Source organism: Camelina sativa, chromosome 1 (assembly GCF_030686135.1).
Source record: "Camelina sativa cultivar CO46 ecotype springtype chromosome 1, ASM3068613v1".
NCBI lineage: Eukaryota > Viridiplantae > Streptophyta > Magnoliopsida > Brassicales > Brassicaceae > Camelina > Camelina sativa.
In genome coordinates, this window is record NC_141880.1 from 8,864,207 (window position 1) to 8,886,347 (window position 22,141).

Here is a 22,141-nt window from a genome sequence, read left to right on the forward strand (position 1 = left end):
TCTGTCTGCTATATTGCCTTTGTCCCGTGATCTACCCAATAGAGCAAGTTGTAGTGGTATATTGTCTTGCTAAAAGCAAAATGATCTTTGTGATTGATTACTGTCATATGTTGGCTTGTCTAGCTTCAGCCAGTTACCAAACTTTTGTTGGTTACCAGGAACAAAGACCCAGTGGTGTTTTGCTTTAATGAATTTTGTTCTTCTTTATAATCCAACTTGATGTTCGGTCAATAATATCTTATTTTATTACATTGTGTAAATATATACTTCGAAACTGTAGGATGCATTTTTCTTATTTTTTACTTTATTATTTGTAATGAAACGTATGAAATGAATATAACACATATCTTTCAATCATTCTTCATATGTGAGGCTAAAATGTGATCCTAGAAGTGCTAAAGTAGTAATATGTCAAAAAAAAGAAGTAAACTATGGACATCTTGACATCTTGTGATTATATATTAACCCAGAAAGAATGGTCTTTGGTATTTTATTATTATTCATATCATTAAGTAATTATTTTTTATAGCATAAGATAAGTTAGGCTTAAATAAAGCAATAAAGATGAGATAACACATAAACATATCCCTCATTATAGCTGCCATGATTTATGCTTCTTTACAATCTAACTGGGAAGGTACTTGGTTGAAGAAATTGCCTCCATTGCGACTTGAACAACCAACATATCTCTCACAAGAAAACCCTTTGATGAATCTCTTAGATCCGAAAGAGGCATGAAGTCAGCATATCCCCACCCGATTGTCTGTGGACTGAACCAGTTATCAACTGCCATAAAAATGAATATTAGCCATATGAATGTTTCACAATTAAATAACAGAAACATAATATGAGATTATATAAAATTATATACAAATATGAGTCACGTCACTCATTACAAAACCATGAATATCACTTACTTGGCCTTTCCAAAACGGTATTGGATTGGGCTCCGAATTGGTTAGGAACACGAAGCTTGGCTCGTACGTAAACCTTGTCATAAGGCTTTGCGTTAAGTACTTCTTGGGGGCCAAGGTTAAGGTAAAGCGACAAATTTTTGCCTTCGAAAGCGCCAAAACCATTTTTAAAGATTCGTAAATTCCTAATCAGCATTTGAAAAAAAATTGTTAATAAATTACTACCCAACAAACTTGCACTACTGACACTTGGTTTTACTACACCTAACCTTGTGATTTGTGAAACTCACCAGCTCTTTCCTCCAATAGTGAACTCCTCTGATAGGTGATCGTTAGGCAGTGTGGAGAGTCCCTTAATAAACCAGGTAAACCTCGGGTTTGGAAAACTCTCGGTGATAGAAAAAAGTTCCGACTTTTCATAGAATGGTGGAATGATGACGTCAACGCCAAACTCGCAATGGTCGACATCATAAAGGTATCAATTTTTCAGGTTGTTAAACGTAGTCAGAGGAAGAACCTTAGAAAATCCCCACATGGTTTTGATTGCGCTGAATCGCCATACATCAGTATCTACACGTACCGTAACACACCACATTTATAGACATATAAATAGATAATATAGATATATCTTACTAGAACTAGAGAGAAAAATGACATATTTAATTAAATTATCTAGTGAAATTACTTATATTAACCTTGGAACGTAAAGTACTTCTTCTGTTTCTTGTTGAAGATGTAAAATCTGAGATCTGCATGAACCTCTTCACGTGGAGAAGTGAGAGTTGAGTTGTCTAAGACGACGTATAGCGAAATGTAACCTGTACCCTTATCATTCTTATTCCCCTTTGGGTACACGACAAGCGTCCTGTTTCAGTTTGGTTTTTAGATTATCGATCGATCAGAATGATTCAGTAACAAACAATATACATAATAGAGTGGCATGAACAAAAGATGGTAACACCAAGGTCCTACGTTTTGTGGACTAGTCACAATTTTTTTTTATTAATTTTAAATTCTGGATCTATAAAGAAAATGAAACTTTAAGAAAAAGAAATAAAAAATTGGTACATATAGGTAACCAAAAAAAAAAAGTTTGCCCAAAAAAAAAAATATATAGGTAACCAAAAAAAGTAAAAAAAAACAAATGGTGCGTACCAATTGTATCTACCGACCCTAAAAGGACGAGATTGATAACTGTCGGTGTAAATAGACTTCATGAGTGTGTTGAAAGACTCAAACTTGAGAGAATAAGACGATGGAGGACGTTCTCTCAGACCCTTCACCGTGCTCAATAATGAGACCTTACTATCACGTGATGAAATCTGAGTGGGGATAAGTTTCTGAGAATCATTCTCCAACTGGTTTGGGACTGGCGGTCCTGCAAAAGAAGAGGTGATGAAAAGACAAGAGAAGAGAGAAACAACACATAAGGTTTCTTTGTAGTAACTCTTCATGATCATGTCAAAGATGTGTGTGAATGAAGTTTAGAGAGACAGTGTGAGACTTAATCATGATAATGGTACATGTGTACATGTATATATAGGAGGGGAGATGGTTAATTAGATGCTTTAGGGAAAGGAAAAAATTAGTGAGATTGCATGATAATGATATTTTTTCCGTCTAGTGTACAAGTTGGTAAATTAATATCTACAGATTTGGTTTGATCATGCGTTTACTTATTATCATAATTGACTTTTTGAGTCTATATCGAAAATTTAGTTTGTACTCATTTGAATGTTTGCTGGAATAATGGATACAAATTAAAGTATATACTAGATCAAATTTCTTACTAAATTACCAATTCTTGGACTATAAGTCTACAATCTCATTAGATCCACTTTTAATAGCTTTATGGCGAATTCATTAAGAAATAATCTTGCATAATCAGCATCGAACTCAATTTCGAAACTTGTAGCAGTGAAGCAATACTTCTATAACTAGTTTAGTTAGCTGCTTTTAAACTTGCGAAATCATATTCTCTACAGAAAAATGGTATCTCAGTAAGTCATAGATCCATCATCCATAGAGTCATAGTCTCATAGATATTTATGAAAACTAAAAGATAAGTATCCTAAATATGGTATCCCTGTAACTCAGTTCAATTATAGAAAAATCAGTTTCATTATATATAAGATGCCGCAAAAAAATGTCAAAGAAAATTATTTAATTTAGTTCCACTGCCAGATCTAGTTAAACTCACGTGTTCCCTCTCTTCTCTCTCCGCATCTAAAGTTGATATTTGAGAAAAGTCGTTGCCATTGTAATCACGATCGTGCCTAAAATAAATAGAGCCTTGGTTATCTCATTCCCGGCCTAAAGGACTTTTGCATCTAATGTGTGTTGGGTTGTCAATGCCAAAACCTCATGCTCATGAGCAGCCAAACCACTTTCACGATAGTCGATATGGTGGCAAATTTAAAAGTGGCACTGGTTTAGCAAACATGAGCATCCAGGTTTTAGATTTAAGAGTATACTAGTGGTAACAAGTAATTAATAACGCTGATCAGGAATATACAAGTGAATCCAAGTGGTCATGCCTCGGGAGAAGGAAAAGCTTTGTCGATTTATCTTAACCTTAATGCAAATGAGAAATTCAGACCCTATGAGAAGATATATGTTCGAGGCTTCGAGTTCTTAACCAACGTAATCTTAATAACGTCGAGAGACAACGTAAGCAAAGGATATACGTTCCTTGATGTGTACACACATATACAATCTCATTGAGATGCTAATGTGATGTTTTTGTCTTTTTGGCAGTGGACAATTGGTTGGGGTTATACCATGAGTTTATCTTCTTATCTGATCTCAGAGATCATCAAAGGGTTTCGTTGTGAAAGATGTGTTGATGGTTCAAGTCGAAATGGAAGCCATTTCCTCAACCAAGTAATTCCCTAATTAGATTTTCTCCTAGACAAACTTTGAACCTCCCATGTTTTTGTTTTGTTATCCATCCTGATCCACCCAATCATAAAGAATCTATGTTTTCGTTTCAAATCATATTGTGTTTACATCAATTATCATCTCTTCTTGAAAGCACCAAGGACTAATCCGAAGTTTGGTTACAATTCTTTTTCTCAAAAACTTCAAGATCAGTTAGCACAGATACTCACAGTTTAAGTTAATAGCCTGATCCATGCAAAGATTCTAATTTAATTGATAATAAAACGACTCACTTTGCTGTAACCTAAACTGGAAAGTACGTGAAATCATCATAGTTTTTACTTACTACCTTAGATGAAGAGTGCCCCAAAATGTGTGTGTGATATGGCCACACCCACTATGTAATTATGCCTACCTTAAAATTGAATTTCAGTGCTATATGGCATCCACCCATCTCACACCTTTGTCCACTTCCTCCTCTGTTTCATCCTCCGATCCTTCTCACCGAACAAGAAAAGCCACCACCGCCACCAAAACCCTCCCCATCCCAATATATATACAAATTAATGTCCATAAAATTAGGAGAGAGAGATAAAATTGACAACACATGTAGGATGGAATTTGGCAAAGTTGGAATATGATACGTATGAGGCAAGACATCCGCCAATCCTGTTTCAATATCGCAGAAGGCTCAAGGCCCAAGAAGGATCCAACAAAGAAGGAAGGATCTAGATGGTGTGAGGTGTCTTGTTGTCTAGGAGGATCGGATTAAGAGTGTCACCAGGGTTAAGAATAAAGTAACTCTAGTTAAGGAGTGAGTCACTAAGCTAGCTGGCATGACCACTGTATCAAGTTGTAACGGCTACTAGGGCTAATAAGACAAAGTAGTATAAAGGAGAGGGGAAGAGAGAGGAGAGGATTATCTAGATTCTGGATCTTGTTGTAAGGGGGAGGGAGAGAATCCATAAGTTCTCTCAAATCTTGTATTCCAATATCTCTATAATAAAGAAGTCTTTTCATTACAATTTGTTCTTACAAGTTTGAGGCACTAATCCTTATCAAATTGGTATCAGAGCCGTCAATCTTGGGAGACCATTCACAACATGACGAAGAAAATGGAGGAACTTGAGAAAGCTGTCGAGCACCTGCAACATGATGTTAAAAAAATAGCGGACTTGGAAACTGAGGTTAAGGAGATGAGGAAGCAGATGGAGAAGTTAGATGTCGTGGAGAAACAGTTGGGAAAGCTGGACGCGTTGGAGATGATACAAAAGCGTTTGTTTGGAGAAGAACGACGTTCGTGGGTAACCGAAGGAGATACGCAACCATCTGACTTTCCTGCTGCCACCACAGACGTGGCTCACCGTCTGTTCACACCCACACCCGACTTGCAAGAGGCCAAGAGCGATGTGCCAGAAAAGAACGATCCTTTGACACGGAAGATTGAGATTCCTCTGTTTGATGGAGAACATGCGGAGGTATGGGTGCAGCGAGTCGAACAGTATTTTGAAATGGAGGAGTTCTCTGAAGCCGAGAAACTCAGAGCAGTACGGATGTGCTTCGATGGGGAAGCACTAACCTGGTATCGTTGGGAGCGTGATCGGAGTCCCTTTGCAAGCTGGGACCAGATGAAAGAAAGGGTTATGGAAAACTTTTTCCTAACCCACGATCTCATGGCAGGAGAGAGGTTATTATTGCTGAGACAGAACGAGTCCACCGGACAATACTGTAAGGACTTCATCGCGTTAGCCTCTAACGCACCGGAGGTAACGGAGAAGGTGCTAGAACTGGCGTTTATGGTGGGTCTCAAACCCAAAATCAGAGCAGGAGTAAAGATGTTCGAGCCAAGGAGTTTGAAGAAGATGATGAGTCTCTCCAGAAAGGTAGAAGACTGGTTGGGGGAGTCACCAGAGGGCTCAATGAACGGCGGCGAAGGGATTCTGGTTAGGTCGGGTGGTGACAAAGTATCCACGCGTGGCAGTCAACACTCGAATGGGAGTTAACAGTTTGGAGGAGGGGTAATTTCGTCCAATCAGAAACCCACTAATCCTCCTGAAAAAACAAACGTTGTCGTCTCGCCAAGGGGAAAACTCAAAACCTAGTCAACCCAAAATCAGCGAAGGTCAACGATTTCCCTACCGACGGCTGACGGATTCAGAGGCCAACGAAAGGAGAGCCAAGGGACTCTGTTTCCGATGTGACGAACGCTTACGCAGGTCACCGGTGTAGAATGAAGGAGCTTCAAGTAATGGTGGTGAGCGAAGAGGTTTGAGATGGAGAATTCTTCTACGATGTAGAGGAAGAGGCATTCGACGCGGTGACCGGTGAAGCGGCTGAATGCGCATTGCTATCGTTACGTTCAGCTGTCGGCATCTCGTCGCCCAGAACCATGAAGTTACGGGGGCTAATCCAGAGAAAAAGGGTAACAGTCCTCATCGACAGCGGAGCTACCCATAACTTCGTGTCGAGCCGTGTGGTCCACCGCTTGGGAATCAGACCACAGGGCACTCAAGAATATGGCGTGAAGATGGGAACAGGCATCGTAGTCCATGGCACCGGGGTCTATCAAAAAATTAAACTGGAAGTTCCGGGCTACAACCTAGTCACAAGCTTTTTGCCACTGGAGTTAGGAGGTGTCAATGTGATTTAGGGATGCAGTGGTTGATAACACTGGGAGATACATGGATCAATTGGAGGGAGCAGGTGATGACATTTTGGGTAAGAGGAAGACCAGTGACTTTACGAGGAGATCCTACCTTATCCAACTCGGCCATATCTATCAAAGCACTATGGAGGATACTCAAACAAGAAGGAGAAGGATTGATGGTAGAGTACAACGGTATACAAAAAGAAGACAGAGAGGAACTTGTGAAATGTTCCAGTGAGTTCAGTGATATCCTAAAGGAGTTTGGTGCAGTGTTCGAAGAATTCCAAGGATTGCCACCGTCGAGAGGCAAAGAACATTCCATCAAACTGAAACCAGACGCTGAACCCGTGAACGTGCGACCATTTAGATATCCGCATGCTCAGAAAGAGGAGATTGAGAAACAGATCTCTAACATGCTTACTGCAGGGATCATCAGGGAAAGTGAGAGTCCATTCTCTAGTCCTATGCTGCTAGTGAAGAAGAAAGATGGGAGTTGGAGGTTCTGCGTGGATTCTAGGGCACTCAACATGGCTACAATACTAGATAGCTACCCTATATCCATGATTGATCAACTGCTAGATGATCTACAAGGGGCTCTTATCTTCTCCAAGTTAGATTTGACGTCAGGGTACCATCAAATACTGGTCAAAGCAGAGGATGTGCACAAGACATCCTTTCGTTCTCATGATGGGCACTATGAGTTTCTCGTCATGCCATTTGGACTGACAAATGCTCCTGCCACAATCCAATCCTTGATGAACAACGTATTCAGACCCTTCCTACGTAAGTTTGTGTTAGTTTTCTTTGACGACATACTTATCTATAGCAAGTCAGTTCAGGAACACAAAGAGCACCTCACAACAACATTGCAGGGCTTGCAACAACACAAACTCTTTGCCAACAGGAAGAAGTGCCAATTTGGTAGCCCTCAGATTGAGTACTTAGGACACATCATATCAGCAGAGGGAGTAGCAGCTGATCCCAAAAAAATCAGGGCAATGACAGAATGGGAGGAACCGAGTAACATCAAGGCTTTAAGAGGCTTCCTAGGGCTAACAGGCTATTACCACAAGTTTGTGCTAGGTTATAGAGACATCGCCAGACCCTTGACAGAGATGCTTAAAAAAGACAAGTTCGCTTGGTCAGATAACGCGAAAGATGCATTCTACAAACTCAAGGCGGCAATGGTCATGGTTCCAGTATTGGTGTTACACGACTTTGGAGAAGTGTTCATGGTAGAATAAGACGCCTCAGGAGTAGGACTGGGGGCAATGTTAATGCAGAAGGATAGGCCGTTGGCATACTATAGCCACTCCCTAACTGATAGACAACGCCTCAAGTCCGTATATGAGAGGGAGCTAATGGCAATAGTCTTTGCAATCCAAAAAATTGAGGCATTATCTACTTGGTAGGAATTTTGTGGTGCGGACGGATCAGAAAAGCCTCAAGTTCTTGTTGGAGCAGAGAGAAATCAACATGGACTATCAAAGGTGGCTTACTAAGCTGTTGGGATTCGATTTAGACATTCAGTACAAACCAGGGCTGGAAAACAAGGCAGCTGACGCCTTGTCTTGCAAGGAGATAGTCCCGACACTCTTTGCCCTCTCGATCCCGGCAGCAATTCAGTTGGAGGAGATTTGCTCGGAAGTAGACAAGGATGCGGAACTACAAGTGATTATTCGAGACCTTGCTAGGTATGCTAAGTCTCATCCAGATTTTTCAGTGGTAAATGGAAGATTGATCCGACAAGGTAGACTAGTCATTCCCAATACGTCTACAGTCATTGGAGTGATTCTAAAGGAATTTCACGATGGTAAGTTGGGGGGACATGGTGGAGTACTAAAGACGCAGAAGCGAATTGGGGACCTGTTCTTTTGGCAGGGAATGATGCAGGACATCAGGCAGTATGTGGCGGCTTGCTTGGTTTGTCAAAGGTACAAATATTCTACTTTGGCCCCGGGAGGGTTGCTCCAACCGCTTCCTATACCAGAAAAGATATGGGAGGACTTATCGATGGATTTTGTGGAAGGACTACCAAAGTCAGGAGGCAATAACGCCATTTTGGTGGTGGTGGATCGCCTGTCTAAGTATGCTCATTTCTTAAGGCTGAAACACCTTTTCACAGCAGCAGACGTGGCAAATCTGTTTGTCCAGGAGATCATCAAACTGCACGGTTTCCCTCGGTCTATTGTCTCTGATAGAGATAAAATATTTACTAGCGAGTTCTGGAAGGAGCTGTTTAAACTGGCAGGTACCAATCTCTGTTTTAGCACAGCATACCATCCCCAGTCAAATGGGCAAACAGAGGTGACAAACCGGAGCCTAGAGACCTACCTGAGATGTTTTGCAGGAGATCAGCCGCGCACATGGTCCAAATACTTAGCCTGGGCGGAGTATTGCTACAATACCTCCTTCCACTCGACTATCGGCACCACTCCCTTTCACGCAGTATATGGCAGGGAGCCTCCTCCAGTGATTAAGTACGAGAGTGGTTCTACAGCTAATGCTGACTTGGAGAAACAGATGCAGGAAAGAGGTGCTGTGATCGCAGCAATTAAGGTTCAATTACACAAGGCTCAGCAACGAATGAAGAAGAGGGCTGATGAGCACATGAAGGAGGTAGAATTTGAGGTAGGAGATCAAGTCTACTTGAAGATGAGACCCTACAGACGTCGTTTGTTAGCCAGGAAAGTCAACGAAAAATTGGCTGCTCGCTACTACGGTCCCTATCTAGTTGAGGCAAGGGTTGGTAAGGTGGCTTATCAGCTTAAGCTACCCGACGAAGCAAAAATACATCCCACTTTTCATGTGTCCCAGCTGAAGCGTGCAATAGGAGAGTCACCAGCCTCAACCTCAATTCCTGTTCAGTTGACTGAGGAGGGATTCCTTCATGCGGAACCCGAAGCAGTTGTAGGTACCAGAAAAAGAATCTGATCACTGGACAAGCAGAGGTACTCATCAAATGGAAGGGACTACCAGAATTTGAAAGTTTATGGGAATGGGTCTCTACCATGAAATGGAAGTTTCCGAAGTTCAACCTTGAGGACAAGGTTGATATTGAAGGAGAGGGTAATGATACGTATGATGCAAGACATCTGCCAATCCTGTTTCAATATCGCAGAAGGCTCAAGGCCCAAGAAGGATCCAACAAAGAAGGAAGGATCTAGATGGTGTGAGGTGTCCTGTTGTCTAGGAGGATCAGATTAAGAGTGTCACCAGGGTTAAGAATAAAGTAACTCTAGTTAAGGAGTGAGTCACTAAACTAGCTGGCATGACCACTGTATCAGGTTGTAATGGCTACTAGGGCTAATAAGACAAAGTAGTATAAAGGAGAGGGGAAGAGAGAGGAGAAGATTATCTAGATTCTGGATCTTGTTGTAAGGGGGAGGGAGAGAATCCATAAGTTCTCTCAAATCTTGTATTTCGATATCTCTATAATAAAGAAGTCTTTTCGTTACAATTTGTTCTTACAAGTTTGAGGCACTAATCCTTATCAGAATAAAAAAGGATCAATACATTTTTATATTTTCTGATCAGCTAATACTGTGTAACTAAAATCGAAACCAAAATAATGGTAACTGACTGGTCTTGTTCACAGGACATTGCAAACGAAAAACAAAAGTAAACGAATGAAAAGAAGATGCAAGAAAGAAAATAAGCTATTATTGATTAATCAATAGAGGGAGTCTTCTTCTTTTTGTTTGTTGGTTGGCCTCCGCATCTTCTTCTCTTTCTTTTTTTGAATCCTGCAATTTGGTTGATTTGCACTAAACTTGGAACATAAGAGCTACAACACACAAGTAGGCAATCCGCAACGTTGAGAGGTCCTCCTTGTATGTGAGGCATAGCTTCTCCAAGATGCACTTTTTTAACGTTGCCACTCTCTCCAATGATGTAAGCTGCGTCCTCGTAGCGGGTCATATAAGATTTGTCATAGCGAATAACCACGGCGACTTTCTTCTCCTCGTCAATGAAGAAACTGCCAAGGTCATAGGGAAAATTAAAATCATAACCACAGTGTGGTTCCGTATCAACTTTTAAGAAAGAGTTCCATGACACTGCATTGGGCTCAATCATAGTTGTAACCCAAATCTCCACCTCTGTACTATCATGGCACTGATGTAACGCCGCTAGTTTCTCGTCTCTAAGAGAAGAGAGAGCTCCAACATCGTGAAGATAGTGCTCAAACGGCAGAGGAAGAAACTTTCCAAAGCTCTCCGTCGTAAAATCAAAACATAGTAAACAGTCTTGCTGATGATCTTGATACTCACCACCCTCTTCGTATATTTTCTTGGCAAAAAAGTAAGTGTCTCCTTTCAAAGATACGCAGCATCGATAAAACTCTATCTCCCAAATGGGAGTGATATCAAGAACCCTCCATGAATTAGAGCTCAAATCATAGATTTCGTACTCAAGAATTAGTTGGTCGACAGAACTGTCGTAACAATCTAAAAACCTCAAGATTTTGTGTTTACGGTTATTGTCGTATCCGATAGCATAGCTGTCTGCTCTGTGGTAAGCGTTCAAGGGTTGGATCCACCTGGTTTGACCCAAATAAGGGTTCCAAACCACGAGCCTAGCGTTGTCCTCTTTGGTCACGCATAACAATAACCCGTCGCAATGAAAAACTTTAGATACCTTGACTTGATTAAGTAGATTATTACCTATCTCCTTTATAGATGTATCCACGAGTTCTATTTTGTTGAAAGTTCCATGGAGATCAAACCTTAGTGAACAAAGCTTAAAATTCTTCATCATGAACCCCATGCACAAACTGATGTTTTGCTTCCGCTTTACATAGAATTCTTTCTTTGGATAAAGCGTTCCATCCTTTGCAAGTTGATCTCACTGCTCGGAGACATGTTATCGGAATCTTAAAGAGTATCTCCTCTACCAAATCCTTCGGAAGATTAGAGATCGTCGTCATTGTAAGAAATCGGCTAGTGTTTTCTAAGCTTCAGAAATTGGCCTAATCTTTTTATATATTTCTAAGCTTCAGAAAAGGAAACTTTTTTTTTTTCCCTTTTCTATCATAATTCTGGTTAATTTAAATTATTTGTTCACTACTAAATAAATATGTGGTTTTTTTTTTTTAGTTATTTCCATTTATTTTATCCTTTTTAAATGGAAAATCATTGCTACTAAATTAGTTGAAATACTCCAGAGAAAAAAAAACACAATCGACAAGTTGAGATGCTCTTCTCACAATCCCCTATATATTAAAAGAGAAGTATTTTTGAAGAAAAGCTGACGTGTCGTCGCCAGAACGTTTTGTACCCAATTTATTATTTGCCCTTAATATTCTATAAGATTACATAAAACTGCCATTGCTATTCAATTTATTTATATACACAATATTTTGTTCCTATAAATTCTAAAATTGGTAAATATTATTCAAATATTAATAAATATTATCCCCTACATGTTTCGAAATTATTTTAAAAACTATGTATTATAATATAATAAATATTATAACATGAGATGTAAAAAATATATATTTAAATCATTTTCAAAAAAATAAATAATATTATTTCTTATTGTTTACAATTTGTTGACCAAAAAAAAATTTGAAACTAATTTTGAATTATAGATATTGGAAAATCTTTAAAAAACAATATGACGGCATCTTAAATTTATTTTAAACTATAAAATATTTAAACTTTTGCAAATCCTAATTTTCAGTTTTCCATATAGAAAATTTCTGATATATAATACAAACATATATTAAATATTCTTTAATTTCAAAACTAACATATTAAAAAATATATAAAATCTTATATATATTTTAATATTATTACTTAAATATTTCGAGAGACGAGTTTTTATAGATAAAAAATATTATACCCCTTTTGGAGTATGCCTATCAGGACGGGTTTGATCCGCTTAAGAATTTAGGTCATTCATTTCGAGAAGTTTTAATTTTTTTGTTAGTTTTTATCCGTTTCAAAATTTACAAGTTTTATACAATTCTGATTAATCACTAATTCGGTAAACATTAGATTCGGGTATGTTGTTTTGTGAGTCTTAATTTTATGCTGAAACATTTATTATTTCAAAAATCAAAAACTGAATAAAACCAAACTAATATAAGTTTGAACTGTAAATGATTTAACAAATAATAATATCTATAAATGTAACTCTAAGTGTACATAATATATTATAAACTTTATACTAAACATAGTTTTTGAAATCAGTCATGCAGGTACGTGCGGGTCCGTACCTAGTAACGTAGTATTACTTATGACTATGTCGTCCATATGTCAGGCTATGGAATTATGGATTTGTACCATAGAATTGTTAAGAACTTTCCATGCAGATGGAGACTGACTCTTCCCTTTCCATTATGTTCATTCTTCTAACTTTGCCTAAGAAAAGAAAAAAAATATATTTGAACCCTCTCTATCATTCTAGTTAATTTCAATTATTCATTCACTACTATGTAAATAATAATCCATCCTCTAGTTTGTAAAAATTCATTTCAAAATTTATTGAAAAACAATTCTTGAGCATTTAAGCTCTACTCGTCTTTTCCGATATGGAGTTCTCACTAAATTAAATATTATCATTGTTCCTCAACGCATAAAGGGTTTCTAACTCAATGAATATCAAGTCAACAGCTCATCATGAAGGTCCAACCAAAACAAAAACAACACTAAACCACTTATTCTTGATTAGGGGCTTTTAGGTGTTGCAACCAGCCCAATGGTTGATAATAGATAATTCGCAACATTTTATTTGTAGTGCAGGAAAATGAGAAAATAGGTGAAAAATGGGTTTTTGTTAAGATAAGCCTCTAAGCCATTGCGTCTCTTATTTGTTGTTGACATCTTCTGAACCAAATAAACCCTTCATTGAGATTTGATGGTGTTTCTAGAGTGTTGCAATACATTCGATCTCAATCTTGGCGTTTAGAGGCAAAGCTGCCACTTGATATGTCGATCGTGCAGGAGAAGGAGCTGGGAAGTCTGCAACAGGGATAAAAACGTTCAAAAATGACTCCACAAGTAGTTATGCATCTCAAACGAAGTAGGAACAATAAACAAACTTGTTAAAGAACTCACATTTGGCATATATCTCATTTACTTTCTTGAAGTCACCCAAATCAGCCAGCCTGTGAGAGAAAATCAAAAGAGTTACCGTTTTTGGTTTTTAATTATGTTCAGAATTCATATGGGATAGTCGGGAAAAAAAACAAGATCCCTTACATGATTGTTGTCTTCACCACCGAGGAATAATTAGCACCACCAGCTTTCAGTATCTCTCCCATGTTTTTGAGTAGCTTTGATATTCCATACAATAATAGAAGCAAGCAGACATAATCAGGAAGGACAAACAGAGAGACTCAATCAGGAAGATAATTTGAAGACTTAACACCAAATCAAGAAGTCCAAAAGTAAAACTCAATAGTTTTAAAGACTTTTATTCATGTGTCCTGAAAGTAGATATTCCAATCAACTCAGTTTGCATAAGGCAGAATAATTGTTATCCAACATAGCATTCAAGATATCCTAAAAATCTCCTTGACACCAAAACAGAGATACAAGTAACCAAAAACAACCAATCTTGCAAAAAAGACCATAATAATGACAAGTTTGAGAGAGCTATTTTCACCTGCTCAGTCTGATCTTCAACGCTGTCTGAAACAAACTTTCCAGTCTATACACACAGACAAAACAAAAGAGAAAAATCTTGCAACCTTAGAACACAGAGAAGCTGAGAAGGAATAAACAAAACACGGTGATTTGTGACATTGTACTATCTTATAACTGACCTCAGGTACGAGTCCAAGAACACCAGAAACGAAAACAAGATTATTGGCTTTAATAGCCTGAGAGTATGGTCCTAAAGCAGCTGGTGCTTTATCTGTAGTCACAACTTCCTTCTTAGCTGCACACACACACACAACATCATCGCATTTCTTTAGTTAAACAATTCAATTCAATACCGAAGATGAAAAGAACTAAGACCCCAAGACTAGCAAACAGATGCATTGAGGATAACCAAAATCAAACTCAACTTTTTTTGAACCGGACATTGATAAAAATCAAAACTTTAGGAAAAAGCCAAAATTTAGGGAAAAGAATCAAAATCGGAGAGAGGGTTACCAGAAGAAGCAGAGACACTGAGGGAAGCGAAAGGAGGAGACTTGGAAGACATTCTGAAGAGAGAAACACCAGCGAATGTTGCGCAGCCAACACCAGCAGCGACCAATGGGGTACGAGTGGAGCGAAGTGCGGTGGAGAGGTCGAGTGATGGTGAGTTTATGGATTTGAAGACTGCCCAAGTCATCTCACTCTCTCCAGCGCCGGCAACAAGTAAAAAAGCAAAATTACCACGAGGGTTACAGAGAGAGAGAGAGAGAATGGTAGGTGAAGAAGATGATGAAGAGTGAACTCGATGCGATTGGATTTTTTTTAATAAGCTAAATCAAATGGACCACGAGGATTTTTTAAAGCAGATGATTCTCGTGTGTTTCTTTCTTCTCTTCGAAACGTTTTTTGTATTTTCCGACTTTACCCTTAGTTAGGTACATTGAGTTTTTGGACACATTGGGTCACGAGAGATCGATCGGTGACCACATCTCTCTAGCTTTCTTCCTACTTCTCCTTCTTCCCAATCCTATGCATCCAATTATAAATAATGGAGGTTAGAAAATATGATGATGAAGTACAATCACATTTTCGTAACTAGATTAATTAATTACTAGATGGTTTCGTTATTGTATTATACTTTAATTACCTGTAAGCAAATAGGACAACTTGATTTTGTTTGATGATTTGAATGGTTGTAAAACATCGGGATATTCTGAATGGAGCTCTTTGATAATCCCTTTCTTTCTTGATCGAAATCGTAGAAGTCCGAACTTTCCATGTAACCTGTGTCAAATGCTATTATCTGCGAGAAGAAAAAAAAAATGTTTGTTCATTAATATTACCAGAATTAAATTTCCGACATTGGATTTCTTAAAGGTGGTTTGCTAGGAGTCCTGGCTGGATTTATCATAACATCATATTATATCCAGATAATTAGTTAGAATACTACCATCATCCTTAGTTTTGTTTTTTTTTATCACATGACCACTCCCATTTTTTAGCTATTTACATATATATAGATAGAGTCACAATCACCTTGGCCAAAGGTTGATCACTATGTAGCAGCGGTCCAAAGAGTTGGACGGCGGTGATAAATCCAGCCAGGACTCCTAGCAAACCACCTTTAAGAAATCCAATGTCGGTGGTGTGACCTTCAATGGCTCCTACAATGGAGGCTACCACAACACTAGCTACATCCAAAGTTAATGACATTTAGTGATCCTATAAGATTGTTATACAGAAGAATTTGGATGAAAATAAAGCAATGTGATATGTTAAATACTGCATAACAAAAACAAAGCATCTTTTTGTAGGAATTTGGTTGAACTACGTATTGTTGAAAAAAAAAACAATACAGTATTTGTGAAAGAATTAGAATTTAAGGGTAGAGTAGAGAATCAATAAATGACATAAGTTATTGAATTCAGTTAAGGTAGGCATAATTACGTAGTGGGTGTGGCCATATCACACACATTATAGACCCCACCATCTTACATGCATATGTATAAACTTTCACACATTATTTTTTTTATTAAACTCGAATTTTATTGAATCAAATGTCAAATAGGTCGTCTCCTCTACCTAGACAACAAGTCATTCAGGTAAAAGAAAAAGCTAACATGATGGAACAGAAGATCCCCACATCTGATTCTTATGGTAAGTAAAAGTTGTTTGACATAACGCTCTAGACTTCTTGAGAAGACGAATATTCAAGAATTTTCTCTTAGTTTAACTATCTTCAATTCTTTTTATCACACACTCATATATAGGGTGAATACATATAAAAGAGATGGGTACATCTCAATGGCGAATATATATACAACACCTATAAAATGATGTCTCAGGTTTCTTCTTAAAAATACGTTAGATTTGCAAGCATTTATGGAATTAAAAAAGGAACAAATAGCATCAAATCAAGATAATTTGTAAATTTACCCGAAGCAAGAATGAAGATGAATGAACCCAACAAAACTCGCTTTATCGTTCTTGACAATATGAAGATCACGCCAAGAATCCAAAAAGAAACACCGTATGTGAATTTCAGAAGAATCATCTTAGCAATGCCCATGGAGAACTTTGAAATTTTTATTGATTTTATATTTATGGGATATTTTGTATTAGTGTTTTTATGGGGTGAGAGTTGAACTGGAGAGTGGTGTGTAGTTTGACAAAAAACAGGAATTTATATAAAAGAAAATACTAAGAGAGAAAGAAGGAGTTGCATTTATGAAGCTGAACTACCCACACCCCTAATCTACATTGCATTGAGCGACTCTATTGGCGCAATGCATGAACTTGCGCCCACAGAAGAATATCTAAATGTTTTATAAAATATATTTAAAGAAACAAGAAAATTAAATGGAGAAATTAATGCAGCTTTGAAATATGAATGGGGAAGGCATGGGATAAGCTTGAGATATACTGAAATGAATCCCATTTAAATTCCACTATGATCGGAATGAGTTGTTTATTGCCATTTGCCACTACTATAGTAGTTTAGTCATTAGTGGTAGCAGTCCTAGTTTTTACAAACTTTCAATCTTGGATTCTTTAATGTGTGAGACTACAATGTATAAAAAAAATGCAAGTTTCGTAATTACCCAATATGTTTTTAAAAATTGTCAGTGTTATCAATGAGTTTGGATAGACTAATTTTTACTGCATCTCCTAGATTTATGTTTCATACCTTTTATTTTTTTTTTTATTTTTTTTTTAAAAATTCGATTTTGTTTATGTTTTTGGGGCAAACAATTGTTATATATGTGCGTGCATCTCAAGCCAGAGGCCGAAGAAAGAGATATGTAGTGAACTTCACGGAGGAAAAGGAGAGTTTTTTATAAGGTTACATCGATCCTCGTTGAACGAGAAATATGTTCAAACTTCCAAAGGATTTGTCGGATCTTCCAAGGGATTTGGCGGAGGAGGTGCTCTCTAAGGTGGTTCCGGTGACATCTCTGAGAAGAGTCCGATCTACTTGCAAAAAGTGGAACACTTTGACCAGACGTAGGAGCTTTAAAAAGAAGCACCTCGGTGGTCAAGCCAAACTAGCAGCAAATAAAAGAGAGTTTATGGTGGTCGTGATGATGGATTTTAGGGTTTATTTGAATGATGCATAGAACGTCAAGGTACACTTATTTGCCACGACGCTTCAGGTCAAAACGTCAAGGTACGTCAAGTCTTTCACTGCGACGGTTTACTTTATGCATCCTGAAAGACAACCCTAGGCTCGTGGTTTTTAACCCGTATTGTGGGCAACCCCGATGGATCGAAGCCACATATAGTTATCACAGATTGGATAGATATTCGTATGCTTTCAGATACAATAGCAGCACCAAATCCCACAAAATCTTGAGTTTTGTTATGGTTGATGATGACGGACCCGAAGTTGTTGAGTTCAAAATCTACGACTTTAACTCTTGTGATTCTTCATGGAGGGTTCTTGATGTCACTCGACGAGACTTGGTCTCTCCTAGACTTATGTTTCATATAGGCTGACCCACTAAAAAGATAGGCTTGTGTGGTATGAATTATAGGAAGACAAGCTAAATAAGTTTCTCGTTAGGCTTAGATCTTCTTCTATTTTGACTATATGAGCACTTCTAGAGATGGACTAGTTTATTCACTGGATTTTTTTTCAGCACAGAAAGAAAAATGTAAATAGCAAAAATGATCATCAGTGACAGCCATCAAATATCCATTACGTACGCCGAAAAATCAATCTTACCACTATGTTATTTAAGCAGCAGCCACTATATTACAAATTTATAATTATGCTAATAACACTAAAACAATAATAAAAGACAAAAAAAAAAAAAAATCTCTGAACATAAACGTCTAAAAACTAGTACTGTATTGAATATTGAAAATTTCTCAAAGAAAAAGAATATATACATGCTAAATAGTGTTCAACTGCTTATTATTGTTAACTGTCGTATAGCTTGTGTGTACTTATCATGTCGACGACAAGTCAAAGATGTCACACACACGGCATAATAACCAGCAAACAGCTTCAAATCCCGAACTACAGTATACGCAAAAGTGCCAAATCAAGGCAAACCATCAATTCTGTTTTTTTTTCTTGTAGCTGCTCAAGCTCAACATGTTTCAAGTATCATGAAAATTTGGTTACAAATATATATATATATATATATATATATATATATATTTTTGGGTCATTGTTCGTATAAAAAGAGTCTAATGGACGTATGAGTTTGACTGGGTGTTTTTTTTGGATAATAAAGTCGTACTTTTCAACATCGTCTACTCAGATAAAGCCGTCCTCTTATATATAGGAGGAACCCACCACCACTAGTTGTTGTTCATCGATCATCTACTAATTAATTTCATAATCATTTCATGCTTCTCATGTTACATTCTTCTTCAACTCTTTTGAATATTATTATGTTAATGATCATTTGTTTGTTTTCAAACACATCTGGCGAACATTACTTCGCTTGATGCAATTAAGGTATATTATCTGATTGAGGTGATGCTTCCACGTCTTTATATTATAATAATGGTCTCCTCCAATTTTTATTTTAAAAATCCTAACTTTCAATTTCTTGAATCATCTCCAAAATTTGGGTTCTTATTACAAAAGTTGCGATCTTTCCTCTCTGGGTCGTCTCAGTTGGAGCTAGTTTAGCTAAAGTTCCGATCTTTCTTCTCCGGGTCGTCGGAATTTGAGCTTTTAAAAGTCATGGGCAATTGTTTTGCCAAGAACAATGGATTGATGAAGCCGCAGCAAAATGTGCATACCAATAGATCAGTTGACGTAGGAGTGACCAACCAAGATCCGCCGTCGTATACTCCACAGGCGAGAACCACCACTCAGCAGCCGGAGAAACCTGGTTCCGGGAATAGTCAACCACCACCGTGGAGAACGGCGGCTGCAGCACCGGGACCAAGTCCCAAGACCACAAAGAGCAATTCTATTCTAGAGAACGCTTTCGAAGATGTGAAGCTGTTCTACACATTGGGTAAAGAGCTAGGTCGAGGGCAGTTTGGGGTAACGTATCTTTGCACTGAGAACTCGACGGGGAAGAAGTACGCTTGCAAATCGATCTCGAAGAAGAAGCTTGTGACGAAAGCTGATAAGGATGATATGAGGAGAGAGATTCAGATAATGCAGCATTTGAGTGGCCAGCCTAATATTGTGGAGTTTAAAGGAGCTTATGAGGATGAGAAAGCTGTGAATCTGGTTATGGAGCTTTGTGCAGGTGGTGAATTGTTTGATAGAATCATAGCTAAGGGACATTACAGTGAGAGAGCTGCTGCTTCTGTCTGTAGACAGATTGTGAATGTCGTCAAGATTTGTCATTTCATGGGTGTGTTGCATAGAGACTTGAAGCCTGAGAATTTCTTGCTTTCTAGCAAAGATGAGAAGGCTTTGATCAAGGCTACTGATTTCGGCCTGTCTGTCTTCATTGAAGAGGGTAAAATAATCAAACCTTTCTTTCCTGAGTTTTGGTTTAGTGGTTGAGTTGAATTATCATCATCATCATCATATGGGGCTTTAGTACATTTTGATGAAGTTGTGTGTGTCTAGAACATAGATGAGTCATGCATTAAAGGTTTTTGTTATATTACTTGTGTGTCTTGGTTCTGTGAATTGCATAAAGATTAGCCAACAGTTGTTTCATTTGTTGAGATAACTCTTTGGTAGAATTTGATGTTTCTTACTGTTTATCATTTGGTTGTTTCTACTTCTTCTTTACAGGAAAAGTATATAGAGATATTGTTGGCAGTGCATACTATGTTGCTCCTGAAGTCTTACGTCGTAGATACGGGAAAGAAGTTGATATCTGGAGTGCTGGAATCATATTATACATTCTACTCAGTGGTGTGCCCCCATTTTGGGCTGGTAATGCCATATTCTCCCTCTTTCTCTTTCTTGCTCTGCCTTTTTGATTTATATGTTGCTGACACTGTGACACATAAACATGGTTGATATGCAGAAACCGAGAAAGGTATATTTGATGCTATATTGGAAGGCCATATCGACTTTGAGAGCCAACCATGGCCGTCAATCTCCAACAGTGCCAAGGATTTGGTGCGTAGAATGTTGACTGCGGATCCAAAACGGCGGATTTCTGCCGCTGATGTTCTTCGTAAGTAACTCACATAACCTTTTGAAGACATTTTACAGAGCCGAAAACACAATGCGGGATTCAGGAAGTTTCCATTATTGGTTCCTTTTTGATCCCGAGACTTGCTCTACTGTTTTGTGCAGAGCATCCATGGCTTAGAGAAGGTGGGGAAGCATCAGACAAGCCAATTGACAGTGCTGTTCTCTCAAGGATGAAACAATTTAGAGCAATGAATAAGCTAAAGAAACTTGCTTTAAAGGTGAAGTCAAGATTTTTCAAATATACAAATGTGCAATGTGTTTCTGTGGTACAATTTGGTGGCCCTTTTTTGTTATGCTCATGATGAGATTTTATAGGTCATAGCGGAGAATATTAACACGGAAGAAATCCAAGGATTGAAGGCAATGTTTGCTAACATAGACACAGACAACAGTGGCACAATCACATATGAAGAACTGAAAGAAGGACTAGCCAAACTGGGATCAAAACTCACAGAGGCAGAAGTGAAGCAGCTCATGGATGCTGTAAGTTGGTCAAAAAGATTTTTTCACCCATTTTGTTCCTGTACTTTAAGAACTCAGATTCCCGGAATTTGTGCTTAGGCTGATGTTGATGGGAATGGATCAATCGACTACATCGAGTTTATCACTGCAACTATGCATAGACACAGGCTTGAAAGTAATGAGAATCTCTACAAAGCCTTCCAGCATTTTGACAAAGACAGCAGCGGGTAAGCAACTCTGTTTCTTCTTGTTTTTTGTTGTTCTTCACCAATATATAAGCAAGATGGTGAGCCTTTTTTTGGGATCATAATGTGCACACAGATACATTACAATCGATGAACTGGAAGCCGCATTGAAGGAATATGGAATGGGGGATGATGCAACAATCAAAGAGGTTCTCTCAGATGTTGACTCGGATAATGTAAGTTGAAATAATAATCTCCTCTTTATCTTCTTCGTCTTTCAAGGAAACTAGACTTTGACCATAATGTGTTGCTCCTATTGCAGGATGGTAGAATCAACTATGAAGAGTTTTGCGCCATGATGAGAAGTGGAAATCCACAACAACAACAACCGCGGCTGTTCTAGTGGATTTTGCTCCTGGAAGTCTTTTTGTTTGTATCTAATCCAGAAAGTCAGGAGCTGAACTAATGTTTTGTTCAGACAAAAACCACATAAAGAGGAAGATACTCAAAACTCTGATTGCTTGTGTTTTGTATTTTTTTTTCCACTTCTGTTTTGTCCTTTGTGTTATGTGCTAAGGCTGTTGTGATATGAGAGAAAGAGAGGTGTCATTTTTAATGTTACGATTTTGATTCTTCCTGTGTTAACAATTTACCTCAGATCCTCTACGCTGTACATTCCATCAATGTCAAAAAGACTATATTGCACGTAAAGCAGAGCAGTATTTATCTCCCTACATTAACACATTACAGAGGTACAAGTATCTTTGGGCAAATGGCTTAGCTCGACTCCAAATTTCCCCTTTATGGGATAAAGATAGACTAGTGAACCC

General features: G+C 38.1%; 4 protein-coding genes and 2 pseudogenes across 9 annotated transcripts; 2 read left to right on the top strand and 4 right to left on the bottom strand.

Annotated features, from left to right (window-relative positions):
• Nucleotides 1–461: 461 nt before the first annotated feature.
• Nucleotides 462–2,430, bottom strand: LOC109125086 (MATH domain and coiled-coil domain-containing protein At3g58360-like). Of its 2 annotated transcripts, none has more exons than XM_087455249.1 (5): nucleotides 2,070–2,430; nucleotides 1,610–1,779; nucleotides 1,205–1,484; nucleotides 918–1,099; nucleotides 462–786 (listed from the first exon to the last, which is right to left on the bottom strand). In XM_087455249.1, exons 1-3 carry the CDS (start codon nucleotides 2,372–2,374, stop codon nucleotides 1,393–1,395), a joined length of 567 nt encoding a protein of 188 aa, XP_087311375.1. In that variant the 5' UTR covers nucleotides 2,375–2,430; the 3' UTR covers nucleotides 462–786; nucleotides 918–1,099; nucleotides 1,205–1,392. The 2 variants fall into 2 exon arrangements, with proteins under 2 accessions (XP_087311375.1, XP_019102485.2); XM_019246940.2 differs by having other exon boundaries at nucleotides 462–770; nucleotides 2,070–2,420.
• LOC104705840 (MATH domain and coiled-coil domain-containing protein At3g58260-like) lies at nucleotides 626–1,110 on the bottom strand. The gene is made up of 2 exons (XM_087510035.1): nucleotides 918–1,110; nucleotides 626–786 (listed from the first exon to the last, which is right to left on the bottom strand). The coding sequence occupies exons 1-2, from the start codon at nucleotides 1,108–1,110 to the stop codon at nucleotides 626–628; spliced, it is 354 nt and encodes a 117-aa protein (XP_087366161.1).
• An 835-nt stretch (nucleotides 2,431–3,265) lies between the features above and the next one.
• LOC147949687 (uncharacterized) lies at nucleotides 3,266–7,685 on the top strand (annotated as a pseudogene).
• A 2,425-nt stretch (nucleotides 7,686–10,110) lies between these two features.
• LOC104705864 (putative F-box protein At3g20030 pseudogene) lies at nucleotides 10,111–11,368 on the bottom strand (annotated as a pseudogene).
• A 1,721-nt stretch (nucleotides 11,369–13,089) lies between these two features.
• On the bottom strand, nucleotides 13,090–16,762 carry LOC104785350 (reactive Intermediate Deaminase A, chloroplastic). Of its 3 annotated transcripts, none has more exons than XM_010510548.2 (9): nucleotides 16,470–16,762; nucleotides 15,570–15,724; nucleotides 15,181–15,336; nucleotides 14,547–15,060; nucleotides 14,213–14,328; nucleotides 14,053–14,097; nucleotides 13,647–13,720; nucleotides 13,503–13,552; nucleotides 13,090–13,406 (listed from the first exon to the last, which is right to left on the bottom strand). In XM_010510548.2, exons 4-9 carry the CDS (start codon nucleotides 14,728–14,730, stop codon nucleotides 13,312–13,314), a joined length of 564 nt encoding a protein of 187 aa, XP_010508850.1. In that variant the 5' UTR covers nucleotides 14,731–15,060; nucleotides 15,181–15,336; nucleotides 15,570–15,724; nucleotides 16,470–16,762; the 3' UTR covers nucleotides 13,090–13,311. The 3 variants fall into 3 exon arrangements, with proteins under 3 accessions (XP_010508850.1, XP_087311411.1, XP_010508862.1); XM_087455285.1 differs by having other exon boundaries at nucleotides 15,570–15,720; nucleotides 16,470–16,693; XM_010510560.2 differs by lacking the exons at nucleotides 13,090–13,406; nucleotides 13,503–13,552; nucleotides 13,647–13,720; nucleotides 14,053–14,097; nucleotides 14,213–14,328 and having other exon boundaries at nucleotides 14,914–15,060.
• Nucleotides 16,763–18,747: 1,985 nt separating this feature from the next.
• On the top strand, nucleotides 18,748–22,022 carry LOC104785368 (calcium-dependent protein kinase 9). 3 transcript variants are annotated; one of them, XM_087455301.1, is made up of 9 exons: nucleotides 18,801–19,020; nucleotides 19,135–19,969; nucleotides 20,254–20,397; nucleotides 20,492–20,644; nucleotides 20,767–20,882; nucleotides 20,980–21,147; nucleotides 21,226–21,353; nucleotides 21,448–21,547; nucleotides 21,634–22,022. In XM_087455301.1, exons 2-9 carry the CDS (start codon nucleotides 19,234–19,236, stop codon nucleotides 21,712–21,714), a joined length of 1,626 nt encoding a protein of 541 aa, XP_087311427.1. In that variant the 5' UTR covers nucleotides 18,801–19,020; nucleotides 19,135–19,233; the 3' UTR covers nucleotides 21,715–22,022. The 3 variants fall into 3 exon arrangements, with proteins under 3 accessions (XP_010508871.2, XP_087311427.1, XP_087311425.1); XM_087455299.1 differs by having other exon boundaries at nucleotides 18,836–19,002; XM_010510569.3 differs by having other exon boundaries at nucleotides 18,748–19,969.
• The last annotated feature ends 119 nt before the right edge of the window (nucleotides 22,023–22,141 follow it).